The sequence below is a fragment of the Artibeus jamaicensis genome, unplaced genomic scaffold (assembly GCF_021234435.1).
Source record: "Artibeus jamaicensis isolate MK-2021 breed Jamaican fruit bat unplaced genomic scaffold, CSHL_Jam_final contig_415, whole genome shotgun sequence".
Lineage (NCBI taxonomy): Eukaryota > Metazoa > Chordata > Mammalia > Chiroptera > Phyllostomidae > Artibeus > Artibeus jamaicensis.
In genome coordinates this window covers 34,587,841-34,605,780 of record NW_026521823.1, presented here as the reverse complement: position 1 = coordinate 34,605,780, position 17,940 = coordinate 34,587,841, and the positions used below count along the sequence as shown (strand labels likewise).

Here is a 17,940-nt window from a genome sequence, read left to right as displayed (position 1 = left end):
TGGCCCCCAAATGCCCGTCTGTGAGCCCGTGTGTTTTTAGCAGGTGCATCAGTGGTGAGTAACCGTATAACCATTCTGTTTTCACATTCCTTTTTCAATAAAATACATGAGAGGGATTTAAGACATGAAACCATGAAACTCCTAGAAGAAAACACAGGCAGTAAAGTCTCTGACATCATCGTTCTTAGTGATAATTTTTTGGGTCTGGCTCCTCAAGCAGGGAAACCAAACAAACAAGTGGAACGGCATCGAACTTAAAAGGTTCTGCGCAGCAAAGGAAACCATCATCAAAATGTAAAACAACCTACTAAATGGGCGATATTCTAAGACACTTACATCCAAAATATGTAAGGAGCTCAAAGAATTTCTCCAAGAAAGGATATACAGATGGTCAACCACATGAAAAGATGCTCAACAACATTAATCATCAGGAAACACAAATTTAAATCCCGATGAGCTATCACCTCACACCTGTCTGAATGGCTGTCATCCATAAATCAAAAAAGAGTTAGTGAGGACATGGAAAAAAGGAAATCCTCGTGCACTGTTGGTGGGATGGTAAAAAGCGGCAGCCACTGTGGAAAACAATATACATACAACTACCAGATGACCCAGCAATTCCACTTTAGTGTTTATCTAAAGAAATCCAAAACACTATTTTGAAAATATACATGCACCTCTACATTCATTGCATCATTATTTACAAGAGCCAAGATGTGAAAGCAGCGTCCACTGATGGATGAACAGACAAAGAAGACTTGGTACTTATTTACAGATGCATTGGAGGATTACTCTGCCATAAAAAAGGATGAAATACTGCCATCTCTGACAACATGAATGGACCTAGAGGGTCCATCATGTTCAGTGGAAAAGTCAGAAAAAGACAAATACTATTTGCTTTCACAGATAGGAGAATAAAAAAAAAAACTCATTGATACAGAGAACGAATTCATGGCTGCCAGATGGGAGGGTGTTCAGGGGGAAGGGTGAAAAAGGTGAACGGGATTGAGAAGTAGAAGTGGCCAGTTATTAGACCATGGGGATGTGTAAGTACAGCACAGGGAAACAGAGTAAATCACAGGGAACAGAGTGAGTAATACTGTAACAACCAAGCAGGGTGTAAGACGGGTACCAGACTTATCGGGGTGAACCCTCTGAAGGTACACAGACGTCCCATCGCTATGTTGTGCACTCGAGACTAACATGATATTGTACGTCAAATGTAATTGAAAAATGTGAAAAATGTTAAGAGAAACGATGTAGATATGCCACTACAACTTATATATTACTTTTATGATACAAAAAAATTTCCCTAGTCTTCTGTTAAGTCCATCAATGCACGTAAAAAGCAATGTTAAAGCTACTTCAACCAGCTAAGAGCTACTATAATACCAGGATAATGAGCTACTTAACCTTTGTGAAAGGTTGTGCTCAGCTGTATAAAGTAATAGATTAAAGAAAATTAGATACTTGGGAATTCCATCTTGAAATAATAGTAATGTTTCAAACCAAACATTCACCCGTATCTAATTAGTTATCTCAAATTCTTTTTGGAATATGGCAGGATATATCAATAAATGAGTTACCAAATTAATTTTGAAACCATCTGGTTGGTCCTGTTACCTTAAGCCATTACCCTGACCTACCAACCCTGCCCTCTAAAGCCTGCACGTTGGTTTCAGGGGAGGGTCCTGCCTCAGCCAGCACTGTATCCTCACCACAAACCACTGCGTGGCTGAGTTACCCCCTCCGCTTTCTTGTTCCGGCTACAGACTGTTGTTAGTTATAAACTGTTGTTAGTTACTGGACAGCCTTTTAATTTAACAGCCCCTCAGTCAACTCATTTATCAGCCTCACTTCTTGCTCTGCACTCCAACCTCCACCCAGAGGTCTCTCTCAATGAGAAATGAATATCGCCATTAAGATTCTAACAATTACCTAACGCACCGCCTGTCCCTCCTTCATACAGACCTTTCGTGCCAAGGACTTGGGAGGTCCCTTGTTGCCCAGCCCACCGCACCACAGTGGCTGGCTTTCACATCCTCCAGCTATGCCCAGCATACCAGTCATCACCGTGAGAAACAAATGAGCTCTTCAAAGTTCCCTTAAATTATCCTTTAAAGAAAGCTGAGATGCACTTACCGCAGTGAAATCCATCTTCAGTTCAATCACTTTGGTTAAGTCAGGAAGTGCTGCCTTTGATTTGCCCATAGCTAAAAAGACAGTCGCTCTCCGGTAGTAAGCAACATAGTTTTCTGGGTCACCATCTGAAAATTAAAATAATAAATATTACCTCTCAGTAGTTTATTTTAAAGACCTAATCACCTGAATAATAGAGTTTGCAATTCTATTTTAAAAGGCTAATTAAGAAAAGAATTTCTTCCTCAACAGTAAGTCGTGCTGCCTAATGAGATCACTGCAAATGAATCCAGAACAGGGGTCAGCAAATTGTGGCCCCTGAGCCAAATCCAATCCACAAACTTCACGTAAAGAACATTTTTTACATTTTAAAGAGTTGTCAAAAAATAGAAAAATGTAAAGCAGAGCCTAAAATATTTATTATCTGGCCCTTAAGAGAAAAAGCTTACCACCTCTGGTCTAAAATACTAACTATATTTACTTAGTAACTTTGTCTTTACTGAAATGTTCTTGAGTGAAATACTGACTGAAATGTGTACTATACACTTTTCCACAGGATCTTAGAAAATTACAGACTTCCAATACACTGACATGTTGAATGTGCAACCCCTGCTCCCTTACAAACTCCAACAGCAACGGCAGTGAGGAAATAAAGGTATAGCCCTTAGACAAAGAAGAAGACTGGAAATGAGAGCAAGTCTAAAGAGCAAGACCAGAGAGGTTAAAAATACGTGACAAGGCAAAGCAGACGGATGAGAAAGACTTTGAGCTGATTCCACTCTGCTCAGCACCTATGAAGTGAGGAAGCAATAAATTCAATTAGAATCAAACTTCGTGCTGCTAAACAATCCCTCCAAAAAAAGCAACTCTGAAATATATAGATCTCAAGAATGTTAAAAATAATCTTGACCGAATCTAGCCATGTATCGGCGACTCTGCCTCCTCTGGCTCCGTCACCAGTCACACCTTTCACCCTGGCCCGGAGCTCTCCGTTCAAGAAAGGCACGCCTGTCAACTTGCCGTGTTACGCAAACAAAGTATCTTAAGTGATGAGTCATCCACTTCCCCCTTCCCCAACCAAGGGTGTGTGGGCGTTTTCTCCTGTGTCCAGGGGGCCCCCACTCTGCACCTCGTGACAACAGCATATAATTATTCAAAAGTATGGTTTTCGGTTGTTCATGGCACTGGAAATTACCTGAAGTACTGCTGGGGGAAGGCGGGGCAGAAGGAGAGGAAACCATACACCCGAGAAGATACACAAATGACCAATCAGCACACAAAAAGATGTTTAACATCACTCAACACTAGATCATGCAAATCGAAGCTGCACTGAGGTTCCAGTCCACACCCACTAGGAGGAAAGAAGGAATGAAGGAAGGAATGAAAAGGCAGGGAAGGAGGAGGTCAGTTCTGGTGAGGAGGTGGACAAACTGCGCCCGGTGTGCACTGCTGAAAGTGAACAGGGTGCAGCTGCTGTGGGGAGTTCCTCAAAACTCACACACAGAATTACCATCCCGACCACCAATTCCACTTGGTGGTATGTACCCCAAAGAAGTGAAAGTGAAGTTTAAACAGGCATTTGTATACTCATGTTCACAGAAGCATTATTCACCATGGCCCAAAGATGGAACACAAATGTGGTATATACCCACAACGAAACATTATTATTTAGCCTTTCAACACAGATGAACCTTGAAGGCATTATCCTAAGTGAAATGAGCCAGGCATGGAAGGACAAATACTGTGTGATTCCACTTCTAGGAGGTACCTAGAGCAGTCAGTGTTACAGAGACAGGAGTGAGGAGTGGTGGGTGCCAGGGGAACATACATTTCAAAACGTTTCACAATGAACATGGAATACTTTTATATTCATTAATTTAAAAAGAGAAGAAAGAGAAGTTCTCCATGACTTAATTTATCTGAAGCACAGAATAAAAAACACTAGGAGGAACAGGGCTTCAGGCCTGGTGTTTACATCACATACCATCATCATCTTCATATGTCCGAGTCCTACCCAGTCTTTGAGGCTTAGCTCCAGTGACTGACTAGACTACAAGTGTGATCAGATGCAACACCAACCTTGCCCAGGTACACATTTTGGGTTTTTTTTCCTCCGGCTCCCAGCTCACTTAACTCCACCCCTTCATTCATTCAGACTTTAACTAGGCACCTGCCAGCTATTAAAATAAAAGGTAATGGCAGTAACAGTAAAACAGTACCGATCCTTAAGAAGTTCACAATGTTCTGAACTGGAATGCGACCTTTGGAAAGTCACCAGAGCTCTCTCTGTTTCTTTCCTTCTGCCTAAATGTGAACAGTAATGTCCATCTCATTTCACAAGGGAGGTTCAAATGCCATGAGAAAACATCACATGTTTAAGTGACATATAAATGTTAACATGGATTTTGTTTTTTGATTTGGCAAAAACTACGTAAGTATGATACTGGTTTTCTTACCAAGCACATGGAGAAACCTATCATTTCAGGCTTGCCCACTTTAGACATTCATTCATGCAGATACACCTAAGGCCTTCTAGACGTCTCCTAAAGGAACGATTCCACACCCTACAATGCACGCCAGACCCATGGAGCACAAGACCGCACTGTGGGAATGGGGTGGGGGGCCACCATCACACCCGCAATGCATTTTCTCTAATGACAATCCCTTTAAAATGAATGCAACTGTGTCGCAACGTGATTTGAAAACCAACAGTCAACACTCTTCCTTAAATCAAAATGTTTCCAACAGATCAAGAATACTTCCCAATCAGTTCTCAATCTTAAAACCCTGGCCAAAACGTATGTATTTGCCAGATACAAAAAAAAAAAAAAAAATTCAAACCAAATCGCTGACAGATCTGTACTACAAGGTACAAACAATTATTGGGTTGCTATGATAAGCCTTTTATTGTGTAAAAATGTGATCATAAAACACACTATGCCCAAGTAACTTCCAAAACACACCAAGTAATTTTTCAGAAATAAAAGTGGAAGAAAGGGTGTCACAACCATAATGTCTGCAACATTATAACAAAAAATGACTGGTGGACACCATGCTGCCAGCCAAAGTCTATCAGGGCCTTTGACAGCAACTTCTAATCACAGATGGAGTTACAGCAATAGAGCACACTACAAAATTCAGACGTTGGGAGGTATCGACACTTCTGTGGATGAACCCACATTTAACAAGAAGTTAATGAACTTGGTGTGCAGCAGTGTACCAGGACACAGATGACACGCCACCACACGAGACCAGGGGAGCCGCCGCTCGCTTTACCTGGACAAAAACTGAATCTGTCTAGTTCCCACGCCATAGCTCTGAAGGTACTTCCCAGCTCTGAAGGTCGTTCCCGTCACCAGGAAAGTAACTGTCCTACTGATGATCCCAGTCATCAGGAAAAGTAAACTGTGTTTAGTGAAATCTTTTAAGAGGGCTGAAAATTATGTAATACATTGAAAAAAGCTTTCTGTCTAAATTATCTGGAATTATGCCTGGTATTTTTAATAGTCCGTCTCAGTTACCTGGAAAATTCTCTCATGCTCAGTAAGTATGCACTCAAGTGTTATGCATTTATTTTACTAATCTATTTCATTCAGAATCCTGCAGATATTTCTAAATGTTTAATTTAAAGTTATTCAAAAACCAGCTATGAATTAAAAGTCACTAAGGTGGCCACTGAGTGTTTTAGTCCCGAGATACAAACCTACTGCAGCATGAAACTGTGATAAAGCATCAGCTAGCTGTCCAGCCGCGAGTAATTTCTTGCCCAATTCAAGATGTTTCTCAACATCTGCATTTACTCCACATTCAGCACCTGAAAACAAATTTTAAAAAATTTAATTTTCCGTGGACCAAGATTTCATTCTAAAGAATACATTATTAAAGCTATAATTATCTGTCTCACACATTTATCAGATGGGAAAAGTAACGGGCTGAAAAGCAAACTAAAGAATGCAGCAACGGCACATTTTATATATAAGCAACCCCAAAATACACCGTATCCACCTAGTCAATGAAAAGAATGTAGCCAGTCTACAAATATAAGGGAAGTTGTATAACAAACACAGCACTAGTAAAAACATGTTGAACAACAACATCAGAACTGCTTTGTGAAACTAGTCTCATTTGAATGAGTGTCACCGAGACCACCATAACGAACATGCAAGTACTCACTGCACATCTACAAAGTACAACACACTGTTCTAAGTAGTCGGGATCCATGCACCAGACAAACAAAAGCTTGTGTCCCTCAAGGTGCCTGACGTTATGGGAGGAGACCGACAAAGGAAATGACCTATCAGGTCGGGGAAAAGGACTATGGAAAGGGTAGAACCATGTGACAGGAGTCAGGAGTGCTGTGGCTTTCAGTATTAAATAAGGTGGTGAAGGGTGGGCTTCATTGAGAAGCTGACAACTGAGCAAAGATTTAATTGAAGGAAGTGCGGAACTCAACATGCCGACATCCAGCCAAAAAGCTTTCCAAGAGGAACCTGCCGGTGTGAAGGCCCCACGTCGGGAACATGCCTGGTTATGTTCCAGAAACAGCAGGGAGGCCAGAGTGGCTACCACAGAGCCACCGGGGGGGGGGGGGGGCTGTATAACAGGAAGCCAAAGCAGAGGGCCTGAGCGTGGACAGCGTCAGTTTCACAGGGGTGAATGGGGAGCTTCTGAGGAACTGTGAGTGGAAGAACACGATCGGACTGACCGAGCCAACCACCAAGGCACACCGCCCTGGCCACATGCCCGGGGGTGCCATCCCTCAGCGACCTGGCAGCCGAGGCCAGACACGCCTCCCAGCCAGGTGCCGTGTCCTCAAGGCTGCATACCCACCACACCCGTACCTGAGAGGGTGCTTTCCTGCTTCCCCAGCTACCATGGACCAGCTCTTGCCTTAGCAATGCAGCAGGCTTTCCTACCAGTGGACTCAGGCTGCATCTATGCCTTCTCCAGTGAGGTCTGAGCCCCAGCCAAGTGTAGGGGTGCTAACATAGACAGCCAGCCAGAGTGTGGGCAGCCAGAGGCAGGGTGAGCCTGGGCCCAGCTTGCCACTTCAGAGGGGTGGGCCACATGGAGGCTGCTTAGAGATCTAGGGGTGGCTGGTGGACTCCAACCAGTGCCCCAGATGTGCAGGTGCTGTGTCCAGGGTCGCCAGGGGGACTGAGGGCTGTGGCACCTCCAGGTCTTCTAACAATGGGTCCCGTAGCCAACCCCCCTCAATTCCCCTGATACGGCAGACAGGGAGCACCAGAGAGCCGCCCACACTGGCCAAGAGGGTGTCGGGGGAGGTTCTTACACCGAGCACACCAAAAGCTAGTGATAACTGAATAGAAAAATAAAAGCCCTACCCCTCTAAGAACGGGGGGCTTGAGCAGGACGGGGAGGTGGTCTTTGAGATGGGAGTCCACCATTTTCCCAGGTCCCAGCACCTGAATAAAACCCTTTCCTTTTGCACCAGCTCCTGTCTCACAAGTTTGGCTTTCACTGCATCAGGCAGCTGGACCCATGTTTTGGTTACAGCAGGTCCCCCCTCCAAGCTGGCCCTTCATTGGGAACTCTTTCCGGCTTAGAACATCCTTTAGAGTTCCCTGTATATCTTTACAGTTGCTCTCCTAGCACCACTTAACAATTCTTTACATTAAACCCCCCTCTTTCTGAATTACCATGTGGTCTCTGTCTCCTGAGGAGACTGAGACTTACACACAACTGATACTGGGAGTGGCTCCAGGACACAGACCCACAAAGATGGCCTATGACAACTGATCATGCCCTTGAGCTTGAGTGCAGTGCTGAGCTCCTTGACAATGAGAAACAAGACGTTAGTAATCCATGGCAGGTACTGGAATCAAAATTAATCAAGGTATCATTTGTGGTTCACAGTGACCAAGTGCTAACAGGGACCTGTGTTGGAAACCCTCGAGGCTTTAAGCTCTACCAGACCATAAAGAATGGTGATGCAGGGTAGATTCTTCTGAGTACGACTGTTTTGTGACCACAGAGCCAATTCAGCTGAAAATAAAACACAAAGTTCACTTTTGAGGGTAGTTAAAACAATAGCTGAATTCACAGTATCGCCAAGTTTCTCCTCTGAAATTTAGGACATGCACTAAGTAAACAATGGGATCCTCCAACTTACCATGCAGACATTTAGTTCGACCCAGATGAGACTAACCAACTCCGCCCCTCCAGTTCTCTGAGCCTCCCTCACCAGTAGAAAGTAGCTGCCCTCCCTCCCATATCAGGGGAGACTAGCCTTCCACAGCTTAAAATTCCTAGGACAACCTTACAAAAGGCAAATACCATGAAAGGGAACGTTCATTTTCATTAAAACATACCCTAACCATTCCTGATGTCACTAGACAGGTGTTGGGAACCACCCTGCCTGGTTTCAGGAGCTGTAACCCTCTCCTGGCTAAGGCCGAGTGAGCGACCTTCAGACCATAAGACACGAAGGAGACAAAGCTTATCTCCCTGGCAAGAGCGCCGCTTCTCCTTTTACTTCATCCATAACTGCCCCCCAGTGCTTGACTTGTTAACCAATGACGGGTAAGATCCCCAAGAAGGGAATGACCTAAGGCAGGCACGATCACGTGGAAGTCCCAGGGAAGGACTTGGCGGGCTACGGAGAAAGGGGGTGATGGACCCTCACCCCTTGGCTTTGACAGCCTGAGTCCTCATTCCGTCTGCAAGAAGTCTCCTAATCTCTTGGCTGCTGTACTTCCCCTGCATGAGTTAAGCCTGAAACAATGACAGAGGGTGATGCAGCCCTGTGCTGGAAAGGGTGGGTTCCCCAGGTGATCAGGCTTAAGAAAGAATATGTAAAATCCTGTGAAACCTGCTTTGTTAAGAATGCTCTCAATTAAATGATAAAGGTCAGAGCAGGAAATGAGTTTGTTTCCCAAAGTTTTGTAGCCCTTTAGCTAACAGACCCTGACTCAGAATAGCCCCTCAGAGTTCTTTGTATGTTATCTATTGTTTGATCCTTACTTCCTGATAATGATTAATTAATAACCTTTACCCGTATTCCTGGGCAAAACAACCCAATAAAAGCCGATTGAGGAAAAGGCTCTTAGCCCTTCTCCTTTGAGAGATCGGCCACCCTTTCTCCCCAAGCAGATCATGTCTTGGTAGACTTACTTTTATCCGTGGTGGCCAGGGAGCCTGGTGGGTGAAGCCCCCCCCCCATAGACAGGCATATACTATGACAAAAGGAAAGAGATTACATACTGAAAGAACTGCAAGACTGTGATGATAAACTAACAGAAACCCAGGAACACGTGTGGAAATGAATCCTAAAGGTGTCAGACCAAGGAGGGTGAAGTTAATGCCACATCTGTTCTGATTCATTGACGTATGCCCACTGACTGTACATAGCAGAAGTCAGCACACTGTTTTTAAATAAAAGTTTACTGGAACACACCTGTGCCCTTCCATCCCACACTGTCTACGGCTTTCATGCTACAATGGCAAAGTGGAGCGATTTTGACAAAAATCACATGATCTGCATGCAAACCCTAAAATATTTCCTATCTGACTCTACAGAAAAGGCATCCTCTGCACAATGTTTCCTGTATCTTGTATCTTCTTCAGTAAATGTCTCTGTATTTCATACTACATGGCTCGATACCTTCTGGACAGACCTCATGTATTGGTGGACCACCTGCAACCTTCACGGAGCTCTGCGGTCACTCTTCTTTGTAAGACAGGTCTGAACATGGCAGACGCCACAGCCGAGATGGGCTTTCTGATTCCAGTGGGGATGCTGGGATCCTGGAGCAGCCGAGGCTGAAGTAGCAGCAAGTCACCACCACAGTCTAGGTGAGCACGGCAACTGTAAATGGCATCAACTACAGCGGAGAATCTCAATCACCCTAATAAAATGACATTCTTTGAGGATGTCAATCAACTCCTTTCCCTATAATACCAGTGCCTGTGCAATGGACCCATGAACAAAGTGGCCATGGCAGCAGGGACAGAGAAGATGAATGGGCTCAAAAAGAGACTACCCCTTACTGATCTGGTTCAGTGCCTAATGTGACAACACCACCAAACAAACCTGAGTTCTCAATACAGCACCGTAAGGAGGAAGGGGGGCAGGGGACAAGCCATCCACCTGGCGGCAGATTGATTATACTGGTTCTCCTTCACAATGGGTCACCTTCCCATGGACTTGCCTGTGACGCTCCAGCCAGCACAACCACTGACCGAGTCTCAGAATGCATCACTCGCCGTCACGGCATTCCACACAACTTTGTCTCTAATCAAGAAACACAGTTATGCATTTCACAGCAAAGAAAGTGCAGCAGTTTGCTCATGTCCATAGAATTAACTGGTCTTACAACATACTGCTTGATCCAGAAGCAGCATGCCCATTTGAAAAGTAGAATGGCAGCACTGGTTGGGAGACAAAATCCAACGTAACTCCTTTGCAAGCTACAGGGTATGCTTTCAGTGACGAAGCGTCAGGTGGTCCCCCAGAGCCAGAACAGATGGGTCCAGGAATCAGGAAGCACCAGTGGGAGTGGCTCCACTCGTTATCACACCTCAAAAGCCACCTGAAAAATGTTTGCTCCCGGTCCCGGCAAGCTGAGCTCTGATGTTGTGGAGTTCTTATTCCCAAGAGGGTAAATGCTTCCACAAGGAAATATACGATGGTTCCAGTGAATTAGAAAATGAGAATGCCACCTCACCATGTTGTACTCATTTTGGCACTAAAACCAACAGGCCAAAAATAAATTTTTTTTTAAAAAGTCAATTACAAAGGATCTTTCTTGCTGCTACACAGTAGTGGTGGCTACGTTTGGAACCCAGGGGTTTCCCTACAGTCTTAAGTACTTCCAATACTAAAGGTTAAAGAAAAACTACAGCAACAACAACAACAAAATTGAACATCTGACTCCTAGGAATAAAGGTTTGGGTCACACCATCAGGTAAAGAAGCCAGAGTAGCTGAGGACAGAAGCATGGAACAGGTACCTGAAGATGGCAGCCATATGTACCAACTGCAACCTCATTACCAGACACAGAGACTGTGGTAGCTTTGTGTATCTTCGCTGCTAATTGTACACATGTTCATTTGTAAGTACAGTCAACCCCCACGATTCACAGATTGTCTTTATGAATTTTCCCAACAATACAATTTATTTGTAACCCCTACAATTCATATATGACCCCCAAAAGAATACCTAGGGTACCCTGGTGGTCATTCCCAGGCACGTGCATGTGCGGAATGGTGCAAAGCTTTGGTCTCTTGAGGTACCAATTCCCAGATGAAGTCAAGCAAGGCAGTGCTCTGCCTTCCTCTTTCAGCTCTCATATTATAAACAAGGTCCTTTCCATGGTATAATAGGGTCATGTTTTTCAGAGCTTTGTGCTTTCTGTTGGCGAGTTCACTGTTTGAAATGGCTCTCAGGTACAGCGCTGTGTAGTGTTCCTAAGTGAAAAAGGCTGTGATATACCCGTTCACAGGAAATATGTGAGTCAGAAAAGCTTCATTCGAACATGAACGAGAAAGTTGCTGGCCATGACTTCAAAGTCAATAACTCTACAATATATATTAAATAAGACCCTGTCAAATAGAAACACATATAAAACAAGGTTATGTTTTGATCTGTTGACAAAAATTCAGTGACCTGGGGCTTGCAGGATGCTAACCCTGTGATTCCTTCTAGAAGCAATGGTTCAGTATTTGCTAATTCAGTGTAGCAATGACTCATGAAACATAACTACCACGACTAACTGTAGAGAGTCAACTGCACTGATCATATTGTCTCCAATTTGCATTCCTATTTTATATACAATTGTTGAAATTAATTTTAGTCTGTATACAACTGAATACTGGGTGGGACAGTAAGAGCAGTCATTGAAATAACCAGTAATGGACATACTGACTTAGAACTGGGTCTCCTCTACTGTGGTACAGGTGAGAATTTCTTCACTTATAAGAATGGCTGTGTCTTGCTAGGTAGAAAATACCCAGAGATGTCTTGTCCTGGAGTTTTAATGTATGTATGTAGAAGGGTACACATAGAAACTTGGTAGCCAAAAACTTTTTTACAATGAACATGATGTTAAACTATTTAGGATGCTAAAGGGACATTGCAGAGAAGAGAAATCAGAACAGCAGTCACTTGGGAAATTGGGAGAAAGAATAGACTCGGGAAGGGCAGGAGAGAACTTTCTGGGATTGCTGATGATGTTCTAATCTTTATAGAGGTATGGGTTGCACAAGTATATGCAGTTATCTAACTCACCAAGTGCATACCTAAAATATGGACATTTATACCCAAAACAGTTGTTTATGATATGCATGTTAAAGTATTTAGGGGCATGTGTACCAATGTTATTTTAAAATGTATTTTTTAGAATGAATAATGGATGGATAGAGACATACGCTGATGGATACGCTCTGAAAATATGGCTTTTTTTCCATGTTCAATGTAAAATGGCTACAAAAAATTCACCAATTTTGATTCTTTTTAAAGCATGCTGAAATGACAGCTGTCACAATACAATCAAAATTGTTTCACGTGAAGTTAAAGACAACTAAGCACTATTAGAGCCATCTTATAGGAAAAATCAAATGAACTTTTTGGCCAACCCAATACTATTCTAGATGCGCCGGCCACAGCTCTTTGCACTTGCTGTTTCATGAAGAGGCCTTCCCCACTCGCCCAGTGGGGAAATTTCTACTTCATCAGGATTCCGTCCTCCCATGCTGAGTCCTTTGGAAGCCTTCCCGAACTACTTTGGTGAGATGGTAAAGAAAAGATGGTTCTATGTTCCTACTCCATTTTGCATCCCCATGTTCACAAGTACATGACTTCACTTTGCAATACCACTGACTCAATATACTGGCCTTCACAGTTTACCTGCCTCTCAGAATGCCCAGCCCCCAACCCCTCAACTCTCAGGCCAAAGCAAATCAAAGGACCTCTTTTCTTCTCTATGTCACCTAGTTCAGTATCTTGAACAAAGTGCACTCAATATTGATCGAATGAAACTACTTGCCTTCTTATTTAAACATACTCTAGTTCAACAGAATTATACACTCTAAGATATGTAATTATCAAATCAAACTGATACACAAAGACACTAATATGCAGAAAAACTATTTGTAAATTGTGGCTATTTTTGCAATGTCTCAACTCTATTTCGAGCCATGGATAATGTTTGTTCCTTTGCCACATCCTGGAAGACAATGACAATGAGAGCTGTCTCCTATTTTCTGAGAGACAAGGCAACCAAACATCATGCCATTTTCTGATCAGCATTAAGTAATAGGTTTTGGCTTAGACAAACACAATCATAGGTCAGCGAAGAAAGATGCAGTACTTAAGTCTTTCACTGAAGTCGGTATTAGAATCTGTCATTTTTAAAGAGCAAAAAAATAAAGAATTTTAAGTTGAGCGGTTAAAAGTCTGATGTGGTGAGAGTCACGACACTGGTCGAATCAGACTGAAAAAGGCAAGAACTCGTGATCAAAGATAGTAATTTCCGAGCTAAGGCCAGGTGACAGAGGTGGTAGCACGCCCAGGGATGTTTGTCCAGGTTGGAGCGCTTAGAATGCGAGGAATGTAAAGGAACAAGCAAGAGGATAAGACAGCAAAAAACACACAAAAATAGTGCAATCTGGAATCTGGCCACAGAAAAACAGAGCAGAAAGGTCATTATCTTAGCAAATCCACAGCTAAGTGTGGACCAAAACAGTTGCAGTAAAAATACACTAAGCTGGAAGGAAATTCAAGCATCCTTTCCAAGTACCCTGACCTAAAAAGTGGTTTAGTCTACAAAGCCAAACTGAAGGGAAGAAAAGGCTGAGTAGTTAGGTACATCTGAATAATGGTGTCTGAACAATGCACTAAAATCTTCCTAGGTAAACTAGGAAAATAAAATCTACTATAATCAGGTTTGCTCAATTTCAATGGACATTATCTCTCTTTGCTTCAATGAACTGTGGAGTTATCAATGTTGTAATGGGATTCCTTGCTAAAGAAATTTCAACTTGGATAATAAATTTAGAAGAGTCCATGCAAATACAGCTCAAATAGTCAACTTTATTCATCCATTTAAAAATTATTTATTGCCCATCTACTTCATGTGTACAAGTTTCAGCTGCAAACACAAGAGCTCTTTCCATAAAAACTATATTCTAGACCGGGGGTGTCAAACCCATTCTCACCAAGGGGCCACATAGTCCTCAAGGCTGCCTTCAAAGAGCCAAATGTATTTTAGGACTGTATACATTGAACTACTCCTGAACTAGGGGCAAGGAGGTCAGCCCTCCCCCAGATATAAACAAGGTGCCGGGCCAGATAAAACAACATGGAGGGCTGGATTCAGCCTGCAGGCCTCGTGTCTGCCACTGTTCTAGAGGGTGGCAGACTGTTCAAGAAAAATAAATTAGATAATTCAGGCAGCTTTAAGTTTTATGAAGATAATGCAAAATGGTGGAGAGTCTTAACTAAAGAAAGTGATTCTTGCATAGTGTGTCAAGGCAGCCTTCTCTGAAACATAAATGCTCATTTGAAGATCTCAGAAAAGCTTCCCAGGCTGTGGGAATAGCAAGAATAAAGACCCTTAGTCAGAAATGAGCTCAATATTTGAAAGTAAAAGAAATTGATGCGGTAGGAGCCTAGTGATGGAGAGATTAACATAAAAGAGGAGGAAGCAAATAGGACTCAGATATGTAAGGCTTTGTTGTGTTAGGGGAGGAATGTATTCGGGCAAGAATAGAAGATCGGGGAATAGAGATGACCACCAACTTTTAAACTTCTGCTGTCCAGAGAAGCAAAGGTACAGTTCAGCAGCTGAAGGGACACGTGACATCAAAGAACAGTTCAGGATGGACACAGTACAGCATGTGGGAGTGCTAACGAAAATGATCCCGCACAGAGGAGAAAGTGAGGACACAGCAGAGAAATGGTCACTGTAGGAGCAATAGTTTCAGAGATGAGAAGAAATGAAATCCAGGGAAATGAAATAAGTATAAAAATTGGATTTTGCCAAGAATAGAAATGCTTTATCCATTTTAATATAAGTAGCTACAGATACAAGTGAACTTTCTCAATAAAGACAAGGTCTAAAAGAATGAGGTAAAGGAAGTGAGGAATGGGGGAGTTTAAATTGGAGATTTAAGCGAAGAGGAAAAAGTTTGAAATACTGACATTCCAGATGAACATACAAAGAAATTGTAGAAATGTTGGCAGCATTTAGGGTACATCTGAAATTGAGATTATATGCTTAAAATGAGACCAGTCGGCAAAAGTTATCTCCATTTTTCTCCACCATGTTCGGCTCTAAAGTACAACAAACAAGTTGGTGTCCAAGTTGGATTTATTCAGTGTTAAATTTTGCCACGTGAGTAAAAAAAAATAATAATAAAGGGGCAAGGAAAGTAAAGGGTGTTTATAATGGAAAAGCTACACTACACATCTAAACTGAGCAAGGAAGGAAGAGGGCATGGATGCTTCACAAAGCATGTCCTATACCCCCCAAGTAGTCTGTAAACTCAACAAAAAACCCCATGAGTTCTATGCTATGCATACCTCACCAAAAAGCACTTCAGTTCTAGTAGTCCTTTGGTGGAATCCTTAGGCTTCTCTCTATACAGTATCATGTCATCTGCAAACAATGACAGTTTTACTTCTCCCTTTCCAACTTGGATGCCTCTTATTACTCTTCTTGTCTAATTGCTGTGGCTAGGACTTCCAATACTATGGTGAATGAGAGTAGTGAAAGCAGACATCTGTCTTGCTTCCAATCTTAAGGGAAACACTTGCAGTTTTTGACCATTGAGTACGACACTGGCTGTGAGCTTGTCATATATGGCCTTTATTATGTTGAGGTATGTTCCCTCTATTCCCACTTTGCTGAGAGTTTTTATTATAAATGGGTACTGGATTTTATCAAACGATTTTTCTGAATCTATTAATGTGATCACATGGTTTTGGTGGTATATCACATTTATTGATTTGTGGATATCATACCAACCTTGAATTCCAGAATAAATCCCACTCGATTGTGGTGTATGACCTTTTTAATGTATTGCTGAATCCTGTTTTCTAATATTTTGTTAAGGATTTTAGCGTCTATGTTCACCAGGGATATTGGCCTGTAATTTTCTTTCTTTGTAGTGTCTTTACCTGGCTTCACAATTAAGATAATGCTGGACTCGTAAAGTGGGTTTGAGATTCTTCCCTCCTCCTGAATTTTCTGGAATAGTTTGAGGACAGGTATTAGTTCTTCTTTGAATGATTGATAAAATTTGTCTGTCTGTGAAGCCATCTGGTCCAGAACTTTTGATTGTCAGGAGTTTTGGTTTTTGGGTTTTTTTTTTTATTACTGCTTCCATTTCATTAGTTGTGATTAGTCTGTTCAGATTTTCTGATTCTTTGTGACTCAGTTTTGGGAGACTACGTTCTAGAAATCTGGCATTTTAGGAGGGCGCCTGTGTCTCCAGCAGACTCCATCTCTCCTTGACAAACAGAAACCCCTGCTGCATTTCACAGCCAGATGTTATGTGGGCACTTCTTTCCGGCTCTGGTGCTCTGGGCTGGGGAGCCCAACTTGGGGCTTAGGCCCCACAATTCTCAGGGGGAACCACCCTGCAGCCATCGTCCTCCTCCAGAATCCCAGCCTCCACCCCTGGTCTCTTCCTACCAGTCTTGATTTGGCTGCTTCTGTAAATCCTTGGTTATAAAACTCCTCTTCAGCCAGTCTCCAGTTGGTTATTCGGGATGAGTGTTCTTTAACTTAGTTGTAATTCCAGTTTGATCCTTGGAGGTGAGTGTAGCTTCTGCCTGCTCTGCTGCCCCCTTGAAATCTACACTTACACATTGTAAACTGTTCTTTTCACTATGGCCAACACATGGCTTAGTCAGGTCAGTTCAGTGAAATAAAGAAAAACTGGGTTCAGGTAGCATGTTAAGGAAGAAAAAGGGATAAAAGAAGGTTTGGTCCCTTGGCAGTGTCCCTACTCAAGTCACCAAATAGAACGACCCATTAGCAAACCATTAGCAAAGAATTAAAATAGCTTCCTTATCTGTAACATGAGAATACTGAAGTAGATTCTGCTAAAGTTTTCTTTCTGCTCTAAAAATTCTACCCCTCATCTAGTGCTTTGGACTTCCCCCTTTTAAAGGTCTTTTGAAAGAAGGTGCTAAAACTTTTAATTCATTAAGAATTATGTATTTTTTTTTCTCCCGGTTACAACTAACAAAAAAGCATAGGGAAAAAAAACAAGATGAGTATTTTTAAATCAGAATAAACTAGGGCAACTAAGCTAATTATTGATGACACTCTGCATCCTATGCAACTCTTTGTTTCACGTTCACTTTTCCTAAACCCATTCTCCCCTGTTTCTTCCTTCTCCAAGCCTCAGTCAGAGTAGTGGAATCATGCAGATCTGAATGCCTCCAAAGGACTCTGAGGTTACTGATCCCTGACATAGAATTTAATATTTGGGAAAACAAGAACTAAAAGTTTGCTAATCTAAGTCGAAGGTTCTTAACTTTAGGGGTCCCATCCCCAAACTTAGTGTCTAGTACAACAGCAAACACCTAACTTAACTCCTCTATATAACTTATTTACTATACCAGTTATTCTCCTCAGTGATTTTTTTTTTAAATGCAGAATTTCAGCAAACCTAGACCTACTGAATCAGAAACTCTGGGAGTGGCGACCTGAACTCTGTTTTTAAAAGCCATCTAGGGTGACAGCTTCATGCACACTCAAGGTTGAGAACCGCTGTATTAAACATCCTAGGAAATCACCTTCTTGTTCATTACCGCTGGCAGTAAACAAG

The 17,940-nt window shown here is 42.5% G+C and overlaps 1 protein-coding gene across 1 annotated transcript in view; it reads right to left on the bottom strand.

Annotated features, from left to right (window-relative positions):
- The window catches only part of DNAJC3 (DnaJ heat shock protein family (Hsp40) member C3), a 42,335-nt gene that overhangs the window by 22,201 nt on the left and 2,194 nt on the right, over nt 1–17,940 (bottom strand). The window contains exons 2-3 of the mRNA XM_037132443.2: nt 5,843–5,953; nt 2,143–2,267 (exon numbers count right to left, since the gene is read on the bottom strand). Of these exons, the coding sequence (XP_036988338.1) occupies nt 2,143–2,267; nt 5,843–5,953 (236 nt within the window). The remainder of the gene's footprint in view (nt 1–2,142; nt 2,268–5,842; nt 5,954–17,940) is intronic.